Source organism: Gekko japonicus, unplaced genomic scaffold, assembly GCF_001447785.1.
Source record: "Gekko japonicus isolate JY-2015 unplaced genomic scaffold, Gekko_japonicus_V1.1 scaffold42, whole genome shotgun sequence".
In the NCBI taxonomy this organism is placed as follows: domain Eukaryota; kingdom Metazoa; phylum Chordata; class Lepidosauria; order Squamata; family Gekkonidae; genus Gekko; species Gekko japonicus.
Window position 1 is genome coordinate 1,620,854 of NW_015165831.1, and position 17,825 is coordinate 1,638,678.

Consider the following 17,825-nt stretch of genomic DNA (forward strand, 5'->3'; position numbering starts at 1 on the left):
TAGAAGCAGCCTCTTCCCCAGGAGGACAGGGGCTTCCCCCTTATCTGCAGGAACAGGCTGATAAGTCTCCCTCACTTTGAGAGGTTTATCCCCCCTTTAGGTTTTCTAGGGATAGGTTTTTATGTGTCACTTACTGCACTGCTTTTTCCATTCTGTAATTTGAATGGCTATTGTTCCTATATTGCATAGATTAATTTGATCCCTTTTTCTGTTTGCGAAATAAAAAGCCCCTTTGTTCAAGAGTCTTTCCCCCCCTTGCTCTCCAAGTGTTGATCTGAATCTGAACTTTGGCTAAGATTCCACGTATACACATGCCCCAAATACACGTTTGTTCCGTGCAAACCGGGAGACGACTTTCCACACTACAGCCTTGACATGTGTATACTGATTTGGGGAACAGACTGTCCTGAGAAGAGGCAGGAGGAGCTATCGACGGCCAGGCAGTTTCATCTTGTACTGTTCTCCAGGACGTTTTCATGCTGCAGTTCACTAGGAGCATTACCTTTGCCCTTCTGGACAACACACAAGGGTACTGGTCATCAGCAGCAGTCCTCCGAGAACTGTGAGGCCATCCTTGAATCAAGAGACTTTGGAGTGGGGTCTCGATACTGTGAACGTTGGGAATATTTTAGGCTTTCTATTTCAATTAACTAGAGGGAAGGTGGCATGGTATAGCCTGATCTCATCTGATCTTGGAAGCCAAGTAGGGTTGCTACATAGATAGGATACCAGCAAAGAAGCCTCTGCAGAGGAAGGCAATGGCAAACCACCTTTGCTTCTCCCTTGTCTCGAAAGCCCCTTGTTGGGGTCAACATAAGTTAGTTGCAACTTGACAGCATTTGCATACATATTTTAATGATCAGTGGCTCCGGTCACACGTGCCAGGTAATGCAGGGGGGAGGCAAGGCTATTTGCGCCGTCACAATTTGACCCGCCACTACGCGATCAGACGCGACGGCGGTGAACCAGTGTTGTTTTCGTCGGCGCGTGTTTCCAGTGCACTTCAACGAGGAAGCAGGGATGCAAGAGGAGCGTGCTGGAGCGATCACACGGAGAACGTCCATCGGCGGCCCGTCACAAAACCATTAGATAGTGGACTTTCCCCAGTGTCTTTTAACTCTGCTCTTGCAGTGGAGCGAAACGGGTTGCCGATGGGTGCAGGACACTGGCTAGATGCTCACGTCTGATCACGCCCGTTAAATCCGCCCAGCATTCGTCTGTCTCACACAGCTAATTGTGCGTGTGATCAGACCCAGTATTTGTTTTGTACCATCAAAGGGTATGCCCCGACCTGGATGACTCAGACTAGCCCAATCTCATCAGATCTTGGAAGCTAAGCAGGGTGGGTGTGTGTGTGTGTACACACTAAAAATTTTCAGTAAGGTCCCAGGTTTCCTGGGTGGGGGCTTAAAATCATTAGGAAAAAGGATAACCTAGATAACCTAGACATGTAATCCCAACCCTTGGTTTGAGCACAAAGGGTGCACGTATAGAGGCTGAAGGTGAGGCAGTGGTAGAGAGTATCTTGTCCCACACAGCTCCCTGAAAACTGTAGCCAGCCATGGAATCTCCTTCAAAGCCTTACAGGCAGGGGTCATTTTGTAGAAAAAGAGGTGCAGGAGCTCAGTAGCATAACTCATTACCATAACTTATGCCACTTCGCATATGCCACACCCCCTGACATCACCGGAAGTGTGTCAGAAGGCAACACCCACTGCTCAGGCTCCACTGGACTGTTTTGGATTGCTAGCTATTGGTGGGGGGGACACATGCAGATCTGTCCTCACAGAGGAGGGAGAGCTTGTACCTGAATAAAACTTGGTCTTAAAGGTGCCACTGGACTGTTTTGGACCGGGGGGGCAGGGAGGGGCTCTGCAACTCACCTGGCTGCTTCTTGCTCTGACTGAGGGCTGCTGGAAGCAGGGGGTGGGGCTTGTTGCTCTTTACTACCGGAGCTCTGCTCCTGTGTGCTCCTGCAGGAAATGACGCCTGCTTACAGGAAAGGAGAGAATCCCTTGGCCTAAATATTAGCAGACTGCTTGGAGTTTTTGCAAGTTCACTTCCTGATGTCATGAGAGAGTTAACTTTTTGTTTGTGTATGCTAATTAATACTCAGTAGGCTTAGGACCTATGAGATCATAGAATCATAGAATTGGAAGGGACCTCCAGGGTCATCTAGTCCAACTCCCTGCACAATGCAGGAAATTCAAAAATACTTTCCCCTCCACACCCCCAGTGACCTCTGTTCCACTCCCAGAAGATGACAAAGAAACCTCCAGGATCTCCAGCCAAACTAGCCTGGAGAAAAATTGCTTCCTGACCCCAGACGTTGAGTAGAAGTTCCTGTGCTAGAAGAGGATGCCCTGTGCATAGTGAAGTGACCTTTATCCTGGACATTGGTCAATTCATAGTTGGGTGATATCACCTGATATTATGCAAGTAGGCATTTTGGGGTTTCTTCTTCCTCCCTTTGTTTAGAGATCAGAGTGCTAGAATCCATCTTGGAATAAACAGTAACTAGAAATATATAACTAGCTACATAGACTGTTTTTTGTTTTATTCACTCATGTAACCCTTCCTAATTTTCTCAGTAACTTTCTTTTAGGCCATGCACAATCACACATCCTTTGTAGCTGTGGGCTCAGCCAGTCACTGCCCAATCAGACAGCACGCTCGGCCAAGTGAGGGGTTTTTTGCCTTTTGCTTCCCATGCGCATAAATGAGGAATTGCACCTTCGCACTCAGGGTTTCCCATGGAGTATGCAGTTATGTGCATACTGCTAAGCAAAGGGGGAAAAGGGCACTGAGTTGGGATGGAATGAGCAGACCATTCCAACAGCACGAGAGCATGCTTGAGCAATCAGACGTGGGAAAGTCTGTCCATAGCCTGTCGGCAAGCATTCGAACCGGACTTTCCCCTGTGTCTTTTAACTCCACTTCCATGGCGGGGCAGCATGGGGTGCTGACAGCTGTGGGACCTTTCCCAGATGTTGTTGTCTGATCGTGCCCTTTAGATCCATCAGGCGTTCACAGCTGAGTCGGATCTAAAGGCACATCTGATCGTGGCCTTAGCTAATTTACAAGTGTGCGCTGCATCATTACGTTTAACTGCCAAATTATCCAACAAGACTGGTTGAAATAAATCTGGAAATGGTTCCTTTGTGGAACAGATATTCCCTGGCAGCTGCAAGATGCACAATGGCGGGTTGTGCACTGCATTGCACATCGGTGTTCCTGTCCATGCATTTGCAAAGACATGTGCTAGAGCAGAGGTCACCAATGTCGTTTCCATGGATGGCGTGGCACCTGCCATATTTTTTTGTGCTTGCTCCTTCCTTTGCCAAAGCATCTCTCCTCCATAGCAAAGAAACAATCCTGGCTTGCCTTGGCCTCCTTGATGTAGAAGGCCTTTATGTCTGTGGGAGGAGCACCCATTCAAAAACAGCTACCTCCAATAGAGGTGGAGCTGGGGTTGGAACCTTCCAGTGTTTTGTGACTGGCCCCCGTTTTCATGGCAGCCATTTTGTAGTGCCCTCTAGTTGATCCCAGCATTCCAGATGTGCCCACAGGTTCATCAAGATTTTGGACATCCTGCTCAAGGAAAGAGACATCTATTTACATCCTCAGAGGTTTTATCCAGGGAGGGTATGAATCCTTCCAGACTGCAACACTGACAACCAGGGCTATTTTTGGGCTTGAACGCACAGGAACGGAGTTCCGGCTGGCTCAGCAGGCACTCATTAGCATAATAGGCACCACACCCAACAGCAGAGACTCATTAGGATTGGCTACATTAGGGGTGTATGGCCTAACATGCAAAGGAGTTCCTGCCACAAAAAAAGCCCTGGGTTTTGACAACAAACAAGGTAAACAGAATAAGAAGCAAAAGGTCGGTGTGGCTGGATGGCCACACTTCTGATAACATGGGGGTGCGGCCTAATATGCTAATGAGCTGTGCTGTCAGGGGTGTGGCCTAATATGCTAATGTGTTTCTGCTGTTGGGTGTGGCCTATTATGCTAAAGAGTTCCTGCTGGTCTTTTTCTACAAAAAGAGCCCTGTAACTGAAATGAATACTTTAGTATGGTATATTGCACACACACACCCCTACGTAAAAATAGGGGGGGGGATAGAGGCAGCGATTTTCTGAGGGCAGAAATCAGAAAAGACTGACTGCCCCTGGTTAATAGAGACAGTTACAGCACATGGTTTTGTATCACAAAACAGACCAAATGCCCAGTTATCACCCATTTCCCCACTAGAACTCCAAACGGCAGTTTTCTCTAGATATTACTTCTTAGTTCTTTAAAAATATGAACCACGTCTACAGTGTTCTTTGATATCAGCTGTACCAACAGCAGCAAAAATGCTGGTTGTGGGGAAAAACCTTGATTTGGGTTTATTGATTTGCATACTTCTATACCACCATTCTTTATTTCACAGTGGAAGCAGATTATAATAAAGGAAGGGAAGAAACTAACAATGCAATCCTATGCAGAATTATTCCAGTCTAAACCCAATGAAATCAGTGGCTTTAGGCTAGAGTAACTGCATAGGATTGCACTGTTCACAGGGCGGCAGCAAAACTCTTCCAAATTAAGTGAAATTTTGAGGATAAGGCTATAGACAGCAAAGTTTAGTACTTCCAGAGAGCTTCTGATTGTATTTTGGAAAGACAGTAGTGGTAACGATAACTCTTTTTCTGTGATCCGATTCTTGGTGGGGGGGGTGTTTCTTCCTCTCTCATCATTTTCTCTCTCATCTGTCATGCAAAGTTGTACAAGCTTGTCGTTTTCACTTTGCCTGTCTTTCTTCAATAATAATAATAATAATAACTTCAATAATAATAATAATAAAAACAACAACAACAACAATAATGATAATGATGATGATGATGCTTGAGCAAGTTAATTTTATTTTTTCTATTTCAAAGCAAGTAGATGTGACTCGAGAAACGGGATGGGTAAGAAATCAGCTAGAGATTCTGGGGGGAGGAAGGGGGGAATTCTCAGTGGGACAGTTTTCAGATATGCATCTAACAGATTATGTCAGGGGGTAGAAGGAAGAGGGCAAACTAAACAGATGTTTTTTCTACCCTGCTTCCCCCACCCCCAACCATTGGCCACTATGATCTGAAGGTGACGCGGGGTCTTTGGTGTCTCTCCTCATTCGGATGCATCGGACTGCATTTGTCAGACACGACAGCCATATCATGAAAACTCCCTCTCCTTTGATCGCCAAATAATGTGAAGGTGCATTCCTGTATGTGGGGAAAAGGGGGGTTGGGGAGAGGGAAGAACAAAAACAGGGGGTGAGATGGTGATCCTGAGGTGCTGCTGAGCTTTGCGAAGGACCAGCTGCCTATCTCTCTCAGCAGGGTGCTGACTGCCCCAGAAGAGAGTCAGCAACTTTGGCTGTGTCCACACGAGGGGTTTTGGGCCGGGAGAGGGACGGATCGGGGCCGCAGCAAACGGGCACGATCCCACAGCAACATCTGGGAATCATGCTGCGCCCGTTCCCAGCCCGTTCCCAATCCGCCCCTCCCGGCCAAACCCCGCAGCAAAAAAGAACCACCTACCTAGGTGGTTCTTTCCGAAAGGCTGCATCACTGCCGGCCGTGGGATCGCCGGCACGTCTTTCCGCCGGTGTATCCCCGCCCCCTCCGGCCATACTGCGCATGCTCGAGCATACGCAGTTCAGCAGCCTCCCCCTCCCAATCGTCTCTTCCTCCCCGGCATCTGATCGTGGGATCCCGCCGCGGCGTCTCTTTTTTGGTGCGGCTTTAAAAGCCGCACTTTGGCCAGTGTTTTTCCTGCCATGTGGCAGGGACCTTTGTTGAGCAAACACAGCAACTGATACTGGGTGTCCTAGAAAACCACAGCTTTCATTATTTCAGGGGCTGTGACGATACATCATTTCAGCCGTGTTGTTGGTCTGCAGCAGAACAAGTAGATTCGATTTCCCGGGCACCTTAGAGACCAACAAGATTTTCGGGGTATGCACTTTCAACAGTCAAAAAAGCTCCCTTCCACAGATACAAGTAGGAATGGAGACCCCACCCCTGAGTCCTTATATCCCAGTCAGAAGATGGGAGGACTGCTGCAAAGAAAGGAGTCAGGGATGCAGAGGTACAATGCGAAATGTATTCAATCTGGGGAGAAATGATTCAAGCAGGGGAGAAAGGCTTTGATCAAGCTGTTTACATTTTGCATTGCACCTCTGCATCTGGATCCCTTTCTTTGCAACACTCTTCCCACCTTCTGACTGGGGTATAAGGACTCAGGGGTCTCCATTTCTACTTGTATCTGAGGAAGGGAGCGTTGATACTCAAAAGCTCATACCCCAAAGAATCTTTTTGGCCTCTAAGGTCCTACTGGGCTCAAATCTAGCAATGCACAACAACACATAGCATCCTGGCTTGAAAGATTAGAGTAATGCCGGGTTTCCTAGCAATCCTGGACAGCAAGGGGTGCTTAACCCACCCGGGTCTAGCAGAAGTCAAATCTCTAAAACAGATTTGCATGTTGAAGAAGAGGAAGAGTAGGCTTTTATATCCTGCTTTTCTCTACCATACGTAGGGTTGCCAGCTCTGGGTTGGGAAATACCTGGAGATTTGGGGGGCTGCTGGAGCCTGAGGAAGGGGAGATTTGGGAAGGGGAGGGACTTCAATAGGATACAGTGCCATAGAGCTCACCTTCCAAAGCAGCCATTTTCTCCAGGTGAACTGATCTCTGCTGCCTGGAGATCAGTTGTAACCCCAGGGTATCTGCAGCCACCACCTGGAGGTTGGCAAACCTACCCTTAAAGTAAAGGTAAAAGTTTCCCTTGCTCGAAAGCCAGTTGAATCCGACTCTAGGGTTGCGGTGCTCATCTCCGTTTCAAAGCCAAAGAGCCAGCGCTGTCCGAAGACGTTTCCGTGGTCATGTGGCCGGCATGACTAAACACCAAGGAGCACGGAACGCTGTTCCCTTCCCACCGAAGTGGTACCTATTTATCTACTTGCAATGTCTTGCTTTCAAACTGCTAGGTTGGCAGGAGCTGGAACTAGAGACGGGAGCTCGGTCCGTCATGCGGCACCCGGGTCTTGAACTGCTGAACTACTGACCTTCCACAGCCTGCAGTTCAGCGTCTTAACCACTTGAGCCACTGCAGCTCCTTAAACCTACCCTTAAGGAGTATCAAAGTGGCTTATAATTGCCTTTCCCTTCCCCTCCCCACAACAGGCACCCTGTGAGGCAGGTGGGGCTGAGAGAGTGCTGAGAGAACTGTGACTGGCCCAAGGTCACCCAGCAGGCTTCATGTGGAGGAGGAGGAGGAGGGAATCAAACCCTGTTCTCCAGATTTGTGGCACCCACTCTTAACCACTACACCACACTGGCTCCAGTTACTAAGTGTGCACACCACCAACTAAAGCATGCCCATTAAACAATGCCCATAACTACAATCCATTAACCCACATGGGTCCCCTGGCTCCAGGAAATAGACTTTTCTGGGGTCTAAAACGGCTACTGTGGGAAGGGGGAAACAAGCTAGACTCATTAACCTTTGTGCAAGTGGATTTCCAGATCTAACCCTGTGTTACCAGCACCACCTTTATAGCGCTGCTTCTCTAAGGAACACAAGGAGGGGCATGAAGGGGCACTCCATCTCCCCTCCCTCACAATAGCCCTTTCAGGTAGAGCAGCTGGCTGCAGCTCCCTTACTGAGCTTCCCGACCCAAGTGGGGATTCAGTTTGTTCCAAATGAGTCTAGGGGGTGCCGGGTCCTGCCTGGCTGCCGGAGGCGGGACTCCCAATCATTCCTTGTGTTCTTCTGGCGCACACCAGATAAGGTTTACACATTATGTAAAAAGTGTATTATGTATTATGATAAGGTTTACACATTATGTAAAAAACTGGGCCTTGTTTATTTAAAATACTTTTGTCCAGAGGTCGATTCGGGGGGGATCACGGGGGATCGCAGTTCCCCCGGGTGAGGAGCGGGGGGCGGGGCACACGATGAAGCCCCGCCCCCTGCTTCCGGCCACCCCGCTTCCAGCCCTCATTTAGCCAGGAGGAGGCAGGAGAAGAGGGAGGGTAAGTTGCTTCCTCCCCGCCTCTCCCCACCCCTGCTTGCCTGGGGCCAGGGAGGGCCTTGACGGGGCTTCCTCGCACTCCCGCTGGCCTTGCAGGTCCACCGCCGGGCCCCTGATGTCAGGGGGTGTGGCATATGCTAATGAGTTATGCTAGTGAGTTCCCCTAGCTCTTTTTCTATGAAATGACCCCTGCTTTTGTCCCACCTTCCTGTCATTCACTATGCAAAGAACATAAAGTCCAGAACTGCAAGATAAAAAGATACACAGCCCATCTCTGTGCTGCTTACCTAAAGCATTGAATAGTACATTGAAATGCGGCAGAAAGCAGAGCATCGCCATAAGAACAGCATCCTGTCTCACACAATCGTCAACCTGTTCCTCTGCAGGTCGAACAGGGCAAAGTGGCTGAAGCCTTCCTCTGATGCGGCCTCCTGGCACTGGTATTCAGGAGTTCTCTCCCTCTGAACATGGAGGTTCCCTTTAGCCACCATGGCTAGTAGCCACGGATAGACCTTTTCTCCACAAATCCGTCTAATCCTCTTTCAAAGCCGTCCATGTCTACGGCCATCACCACATCCTCTGGCACCAGATTCCACATTTCCCTCACTCTCTGTGTAAAGAAGTATTTCACTAGCACTTTATGAGCATTGTTATAGTGTCTCAGCATACCAGTATTTCTTTGTATTAGAGCTTGACTGGTTCTTGCAAAATTATAGCTTTGCATTCTTGGTTTGCGAATCAAAAAGTTGCCAATCAAAACAGGAGTCTGCGCTCCTAACCACCACACCAAACCGGCTCTCTACACAGGTAATGCAGTTCAACATCAAGGTGCTCTTGGCTGCTTTCTGGGCTGACAAAGACATCTACTGTCTGTTTAAAAGAAAGCTGGGGGCCTCTCACCTGTTCAGAACCCTTCAGTGACTCACAGTTTTCCGGAAATTTAGCATAAAAACGATATATGTGGAACGGAAGTCTGCCGTGACGCGTGTATTCTGGCAGCTGGTCCCTTGTGCAGTTCGTTCTCATCAACACCACCTTGAGGGATATCATTGTCCCAATGGCTTTCTAGAAACAAAGAACAAGAGACATTTCCAACTTGGGCTGGTTGCCCCAGCCATTTGTGCCCTGAAGATAAAGCGGTGTGTGTGGGGAACCAATTTTGCTATTAGCCTGGCCTTCATCTGAGCTCCAGGGTTTACTATCAGTGTCTGGGCTCAAGCCTTGAAACATGCACATTTTTCTGACTTTCCCTTACCACTAAGAAGCCATACTCAGCAGAGGTCGATTCGGGGGGATCGCGGGGGATCGCAGTTCCCCTGGTTGAGGTGTGAGGGGGCGGGGCACATGACAAAGCCCCACCCCTTGCTTCCGTCCTCCCCGCTTCCAGCCCTCATTCAGCCAGGAGGAGGCAGGAGAAGAGGGAGGGTAAGTTGCTTCCTCCCCGCCTCTCCCCACCCCTGCCTGCCTGGGGCCAGGGAGGGCCTTGGCGGGGCTTCCTCGCACTCCTGCTGGCCTTGCAGGTCCACCGCCGGGCCCCTGATGTCAGGGGGTGTGGCATATGCTAATGAGTTATGCTAATGAGTTCCTCTAGCTCTTTTTCTACGAAACGACCCCTGATACTCAGTGATTGGATCCCAAAGTTTCACCTCCAATCTCTTCCGTTTTAGAAGTCAAAACACTGCCTTTACTCTGATGGCCACCCTGCCCTCTCCCTCCCACTAGGAGACTCTTGGCTTTCTGAGATTCCTTCTTCCATGTGAAGGGAGAAGCAAGAGTTCTCTGATCCCCAGAATTCTGCCATCAGATAACCAAAGTCCTGAATGATATAAGCTAGGACAGACGTCTTTTTTAAAATGTAACTGGGGTTTCAGCCTGCAGGAGTATCACTAAGTGCAGATCTATATGTTTGGAACCCACCCTGAGCCTACAATGTGGGGAGGGTGGGATATAAAGTCTAATGAAATAAATAAATGTAATGGGGACATAAAGAAATGGGGTGGGAGGGTAGGAGATACATAGAGGGAAACTGGGGGACGGTGGCCTGAGCTGAACCTATAATACCTGCCGTCCTCGGAAATCATATTGGATTTATACCCCGCCCTTCACTCAGAGTCTCAGAGCGGCTTACAAACTCCTTCCCCTTCCCCTCCCCACAACAGACATCCTGTGAGGTAGGTGGGGCTGAGAGAGCTCTTTCCAGAACTGTCCTTGAGAGAACAGCTCTGAAAGAACTATGGCTTGCCCAAGGTCATCCAGCAGTTGGAAGAAGAGGAGGAGGAGGAGGAGATTGGATTTATACCCCACCCTTCACTTGGAGCCTCAGAGCGGCTTACAAACTCCTTTCCCTTCCCCTCCCCACAACAGATACTCTGTGAGGTAGGTGGGGCTGAGAGAGCTCTGACAGAAACTACTCTTTTCAAGAACACCTCTGACAGAACTATGGCTTGCCCAAGGTCATCCAGCAGCTGTGAGTGGAGGAGTGGGGGAATCAAACCTGGTTCTCCAAGATTAGAGTTCGCTCACTTGTCCACTACACCAAACTGGCTCTTCCACCAATTTTTTGCTAGCCATCATGAGGACTAGAGCCCCTCTATTTTTTTTTTAAAGTAAAGACTTTGTGGGAATCTGGAGGTAGGCGAAGTTTCAGAAAGATATGGATCAGCTAAACACAAATCGTGCTGTCTGGCTATCTCTTCCTTTTCAAGAATCAAGGTGAACAGAGACATGGTGCTGTGACGGACAAGCTGAGATGGGCCAGGGAATGCAACAAGTTTCCTAAACAGGATACATCCCCCCACCGAGGGCACACACAGCACCTGCTTCCCTTACCTTGGTTCTTAGAGTTGCACGCCCATCTGGCTTGTAGTATTCCTTCCGTTCCTTGTTATAGTAGCCCAGGGCAATTGCCTGGAGATAGTCTAACCAGGAACCACAGGGTTTCTCCTTCTCCTGCTTTAACCATTCTCTTTCGTCTTTCTCCATTTCCTCCAGTTCTTCATCTGACAGTGGCTTCTCCTCCAGCTCTTCCTGCACTGGCACCTGCTGTTCTGGCTCATCCAGTTCTGGCAACAGGTCTTCTGGTTCTTCCGATTCTGGCAGTGGCTTCTCTGGCCCTTCTGCCACTGCATTCTCTGGCTCTTCTGACCCTGGCGCTGGATTCTCTGGCTCTTGTAAAGAGCGCTGTTCTGAGGAACTCGACCCTGAGTCTCCAAAGACCGGCTGGCCCAGTAGCAGAGCCCACCCAAGGAGCAGCTGCCAGCACACCCGGGAACCCAGCATGGTGGCAGGGAAAGGGACTCTGAGATTGCCCAGCTAGAAGTTGAACCCCTGCTGATATAGGTCCCAGGAAGTCCCGCCCCCTGGTGACTCCGCCCACCTTCTGGGTGAATCCCGCCTCCTGCAAAATATGCCCATGTGGCGGTGACCTCAGAAAGGAAGTCAAATCTGACCATTGAGAATGCACTTGTGACTTTGAAGACAATCTTTTATGCCCCCTCCTCTTTAAATACCTCTCATATGTCCCAGATTACTTTCAGCTTGGCATGTTGGGAGCTCTCTGGTTTGCCCTTAAGCAGTTCCCCCCAAATTTCCCCGTATGGTCCTTCTTGTTGACAGCAGTCACAAGGAGAAGCTGCTAGCAATTACTCCGGCCCCCACCTAAAGGCAGATCTGTACATTAATGGAACACATGAAGCTGCCTCATACATCAGACTAGTAGCCTCTCTCCAATGAATTACATGACCCTTTCAACTAAAAATGGCAGTGACTGATAGGGTTGCCAGGTCTTTCCTGGCTTTTAGCGTGGGGTTCCCGGGGTCATCCTGGGATCTTCTTCCGCATGCACCGTGATGGCGTCACCCGGAAGTGACATCATTATGCCAGGTATGTCATGCATCAACACTCTAGCATGTTGGCCACAACCTCTATGGTAACCATAGAGTTTTGGCCAAAATGCTAGAGCATCAACATGCGACATGCCTGGCATGATGATGTCACTTCCAGTTGATGTCATTGTGCCAACGACGTTGATGCGGGAGGGGACTGTTCGAGAGTGGGGCTTCCCCCCCCCAGCCAGCTGGTCGGCTGCAGATTGGAGCCTCCAAAATTGAGGGAAATCTCATCCCGACTGGGGGTCTGGCAGCCCTAGTGACTGAATGTGGGACCTTCTAAATAGAAACATAAAGCTGGAAGGGACCCCAAGGGTCATCATGTCCTGCTCAATGCAGTAAATTCACAGCTACCTCCCCCAGTCACCCCTCCTCTGTGCCCAGGGGAAGTCAAAAAAGCTCCAGGATCCCTTTGCCAATCTGGCCTGGAGAAAAATTCCTTCTTGATCCCAAAGTGGTGATTGACATTACTCTGGGTATATAAGAAAATGCTACGAGAGTCAATCCCTTACTGCCCTCCCTCTCACAATCTGTTTGCAAAGCCCCACCCTGGCAGGGCCACTGCTGAGATCCAATATCTGCAAGATCAATGATACCAACTTCTTAAAAATTGAAAGGTGACATGTTTTATAATATACTGATAAGGGAGAGGCCATGGTCGAGTGGTAAAGCCTCTGCTTGGCATGCAGAATGTCCCAGGTTCAGTCCCCGGCATCTCCAATTAAAAGGATCAGATAGTACGTCATGTGAAAGACCTCCGCCTGCGAACCTGTGTCAGAGCTGCTGCCAGTCTGAGCAGACAATAGTGACCTTGATGTTCCAATGAGGTGATCCAATATAAGGTATGAAGCTGCCTTACACTGAATCAGACCATCAGTCCATTGAGGTCAGTATTGTCTACTCTGACTGGCAGCTGCTCTCCAGGGTCTCAGGTAGTGTGGTCTGTCACATCAGCTACTAACAAAGTGCATTTTGTTGATAACGGCATCCAACATTTTCTTTCTTTTTTACAGAATGCATTAAAGGATGTGGGAGAGGGGCTTTAATCCCCCTACCCTTCCCTTGGGTCATTATCATACTGAAAATGAGCTCTCCCCCCCCCCACCCTAATACTTTTAGTAAAAGGTAAAGGTTCCCTTGCTCGAAAGCCAGTCGAATCCGACTCTAGGGTTGCGGTGCTCATCTCCGTTTCAAAGCCGAAGAGCCAGCGCTGTCCGAAGATGTTTCCGTGGTCATGTGGCCGGCATGACTAAACACCTAGGCGCACGGAACACTGTTACCTTCCCACTGAAGTGGTGCCTATTTATCTACTTGCAATTTCTTGCTTTCGAACTGCTAGGTTGGCAGGAGCTGGAACTAGAGACAGGAGCTCACCCCGTCTTGCGGCACCCGGGTCTTGAACTGCTGAACTAGTGACCTTCCACAGCCTGCAGTTCAGCGTCTTAACCACTTGAGCCACCGCAGCTCCTACTTTTAGCCCTGGTTAAATTAAACACGTGTGTGTTTGTGTGTGTGTGTGTGTGTGTGTAGATTTTCCCCAACCAGGCCAAAAGCAACTTTAAGGGAATGGGCATTTTAAGCAGGGGGAAAAAAATAGTTCTTCTATTTATTTACTTACTTAAGAAGTCTGAGGCCTGGTCTGCACTTGCAGAGTGAGGTGGAAATGAGTAGAAAGACTGGACTGTATCCCCTTCAGACTGCAGGTGAGAATCACATTTTGTCAAAGGTCTACATTTAAATGAACTACCGGTATTTCGTTTATTATTTGTTTATTTAAGCATCTCTATCCTGCTTTTCTCCTCAATGGGGACTTTACTCCCAAAGGACAAAAACATAATGTAGACAAATAAACAACAAAAATATACTGTCCTACATCAACATCCTGGGCTCCTTGTAGCTCCACGGGGCTGGCCCATTCAAGGTAGGGGGTCTGTCACATCACCTACTACCATTGGAGAACCAAGACTCTAGTCTCTGGTCACACCTATTTTTAAATACCTGTAAAAGGAAGGGAAACAGATGCTCAGCCCAGATCTTATCTAGCTGGTAGACATGTCCCCGTGACTCCTCTCCTCCACTGCTCTGCAAGCAGAAAGCTAGCACATTAAGGGCAAAGATATTTACCCCTATTGTGATAGATACTCACTTGCAGGGAGGGGTTTTTTTAATGTGGGAAGGTGTTCAAGAATGCTGATCCCTACCTACAGCATGAACTCCTACAGTCTACTCTCCCTCATTCTGCTCTATATGTAGACCAGGATGAAGTTAGGTGTTTTGCCCACCCTCATTCTTGGCATCTGTTGCAGGGTGGTCGTTGCTGCCAACCATACACTGCCTCTTCTGTCCCCAGGCCTTACATGATCTCCCTCACAAGGTAACGGCTAAGGCCCACAAGATAAGGGATTATAAATCACATGGTATATGAAGCAGTATTTAAAAAAAACCCAAGGGATTATAAATCACATGGTATATGAAGCACTATTTAAAAAAATCAGGGACAACTGAAGCTGTTAACTGCAGCTCATGCGAGGGCAAATTACATTAAGGATGCCATGTTATTTCAAGATGCTTTTAAACAATGAACAAGAAGTTCCAATTCATGAGGGTTTGCATTGGCAACAGCTGATGCGGGTGCATTATTCCAGCATATATCAGTAGTGCCCAGTTCACAAACATCCCAAGAGCCAAGTAAAAGTTCAAGTGACTTCAAAAGAGAGGTCAACTTTGGTTTATGCCCTAACAAACTGGACCCTGTTGTCACCTTGAGGTGTGGTGTGAGCCATTGTAAAGGTCACTAAATCTGAAAGATGATGGTTTATTTGGTTGGTTTGGCCCATTTGGGAGTGCTTTGGAACTCTGTGCTATGTAAAGGTAAAGGTAAAGGTTCCCTTGCTCGAAAGCCAGTCGAATCTGACTCTAGGGTTGCGGTGCTCATCTCCGTTTCAAAGCCGAAGAGCCAGCGCTGTCCGAAGACGTTTCCGTGGTCATGTGGCCGGCATGACTAAACACCAAAGCGCACGGAACGCTGTTACCTTCCCACCGGTGGTACCTATTTATCTACTTGCAATTTCTTGCTTTCGAACTGCTAGGTTGGCAGGAGTTGGAATGAGAGACGGGAGCTCACTCCGTCATGCGGCACCCTGGGTCTCGAACTGCTGAACTAGTGACCTTCCACAGCCTGCAGTTCAGCGTCTTAACCACTTGAGCCACCACAGCTCCTTCTGTGCTATGACGTATCAATAAATCTACCTTTTAGATTTATTTATTTTTTAAATAGGATTGTGTGACAGGCCCTTCTTACCGAGGGGACTCACACAGCATCTTATAATTTTGGGAAACCAGCTCTGTTTTGAGACAAGAACCTCCCCTTCAGTTACAAGATGTACTTAGGGCAGCAAGTGTAAAGGCTTTGGGTTCACTGATGTGAGGTAAGTTTTGTGGTGAGCAAGAAGACCCCGGAGATCAGTGAGGCAGGAGTTGTATGTAAATAACATTTTTTTTATTTATAGGTTGTTTTTAAAGACCATATCAGCAGCACAGGTCTCCAGGTAGTCTGAGGAGAAACCTGGTTGAGGCACATAAATTTGAGCTAGTTATGGCTTTTTGACTGTCGTCTGAATTCTCTTTAATACTTGCAGGTAGTCAGGAGTTTTGTGTGACAGGCCCTTCTTACCGAGGGGACTCACACAGCATCTTATAATTTTGGGAAACCAGCTCTGTTTTGAGACAAGAACCTCCCCTTCAGTTACAAGATGTACTTAGGGCAGCAAGTGTAAAGGCTTTGGGTTCACTGATGTGAGGTAAGTTTTGTGGTGAGCAAGAAGACCCCGGAGATCAGTGAGGCAGGAGTTGTATGTAAATAACAAATATGTATTTATTTATAGGTTGTTTTTAAAAGAACAGATCAGCAGCACAGGTCTCCAGGTAGTCTGAGGAGAAACCTGGTTGAGGCACATAAATTTGAGCTAGTTATGGCTTTCTGAGTGTTGTCTGAATTCTCTTTAATACTTGCAGGTAGTCAGGAGTTTTTCACTGACTACTATCCATGAACACAGGATTCCACCTACACCAGCCTGCCCTTTGCCAAGAGTCAGACCAAATGGTATGAGAGGTCTGCTGGTCATCAGAGAGAGGACTCACAACTTGGTACTCTGTCATTAACTGGAGGTAGAGCGAAACCACTCTGCCAAGCTAACAGGCAGAGCAGCCCTTCAAACTGCTCTCTTGCTGAGGTAGACCCAGACTATCACTGCCCTCTCCCTGAGGCAGACCTGAATGAAGACCGGTTGCAGGCTTCCCTCCCATATTCTATCCCCTCCCTCTGAAAAGTGATTGGATGCTGGAGCTCAGGGACGAAACAGCTGAGTGGCTTTTTTTCTTTCAGGGCAGGACAGCCTCCTGTCTGTCACAGGTTGCCAACCTCCAGGTAGGGCCTGCCTGATTGTCAACTGGACACAGAGATCAGTCCCCCGAAAGAAAATGTCTGCTTTGGAAGGATGGACTCTATGATAAGAACTGTTCTTGAAAAAGAGCAGTTTAAGTCAGAGCTCTCTCAGCTCCACCTATAGGGTTGCCAAGTGCTTACCTGTCCCAGAGCGGGGGAGTCCAGGCTTGCTCCGGGAGTCTTTGCGCGTGCGCGCAGCACGCATGCGCCGCAAGCATGTCACACAGAAGGGACGCAAGCACGTCGGGGACGTCATCCTCCTCCTCCTCTTCTTCTTCTTACTCAGCTGAGGTCCAGGCCCATAGCCATGGGGGGCTTTGGGGATGGTGCCACACACGGTGAACCCCCAGCCCTCTCCAGGAGGATGCCAGTGCCAACCCCACCCACCCCCAGTGTGCCACGGCCCATTGTGGCCTGGGTGACTCTTCCTGGTGTTTCCTGCTCGGCTGCAGCAGGAGGCAGCAGGAAGAGCCAGTGTGACGGCTGGGCTGGCTGGTGCAGGCGCAATGAGGCACCATTAGGCTTGCCAAGTCCCCCCGGGGGGCAGGGAAACCCCCGCCCCAGAGGCCCGTTCCCCGCCACCGGCGGATCGGGCCCCAAGGGGAACCCCACCCCGACGTGCACGTCACCCGGAATTGACACGACCACGCGACCACGTCAGGCACGCTGGGGGCGTGGCCACTGTCATGCGAGGGAAAACTCTATGGTCTTCCCTCGGATGGTCGTGCTCCCACCCCCAGCGTGCCCAGCGTGCCCGCGTCACTTCTGGGTGACATGGATGCGGTGCACGCGCACGCACTCTAGCCACAAGCTGGGAGTCTCCCGCTGCGGCGAAAAAATGACTTGGGAACCCTAGGCCCCATGGTGGGCTATTAGAGAATGGCCTGCCCCAGCACCTCACTGCCAGCCAGCCCAGCCACCTCTCTGCTGGTGGGAGAGCTGAGGAGGCAGGAAGGCAGGGCAGTGGACAGCCAGCAGAAACGGGCATCATGACGCTGCTGCCCACTGTCCTGCTGCCTGCCTCCTTGGAGAGGAAGGAGGAGAGCCTGCTGGCAGGGTGAGCTGAGAATTACCAGAATAATTTGGAGAATTTGTGCAGTTACTATCCATTGCCCATTATACAAACTTTTAGCAACTGCAAAGCATATGATAAAGTAACACCTGGCTGTATAAAAAAAAGTATACATTCATTTCTGGATTTACAAGAGGAATATTGACCACCAAGGAAGGCCCGAAAGGGCCGAAGCGCGTATGGTCTATTGGTCAAAAGTTTTACCCATCAATTCGACATGTATAACTATCAGCTCTGAATGTAATAAGCTTTAAGAGTCTGATATTTGGACTATTTCTTTTAACCTTATGCTTGTTTTATTTATGTGTACACCATAATAAATATTTGTATTTTTATAACAATTTATTTGT

General features: G+C 49.0%; 1 protein-coding gene across 1 annotated transcript; it reads right to left on the bottom strand.

Moving 5' to 3' along the window:
• Positions 1 to 4,946: 4,946 nt before the first annotated feature.
• Positions 4,947 to 11,351, bottom strand: LOC107110077. The gene is made up of 3 exons (XM_015410798.1): positions 10,902 to 11,351; positions 8,973 to 9,137; positions 4,947 to 5,258 (listed from the first exon to the last, which is right to left on the bottom strand). The coding sequence occupies exons 1-3, from the start codon at positions 11,349 to 11,351 to the stop codon at positions 5,124 to 5,126; spliced, it is 750 nt and encodes a 249-aa protein (XP_015266284.1). The 3' UTR covers positions 4,947 to 5,123.
• Positions 11,352 to 17,825: the final 6,474 nt, after the last annotated feature.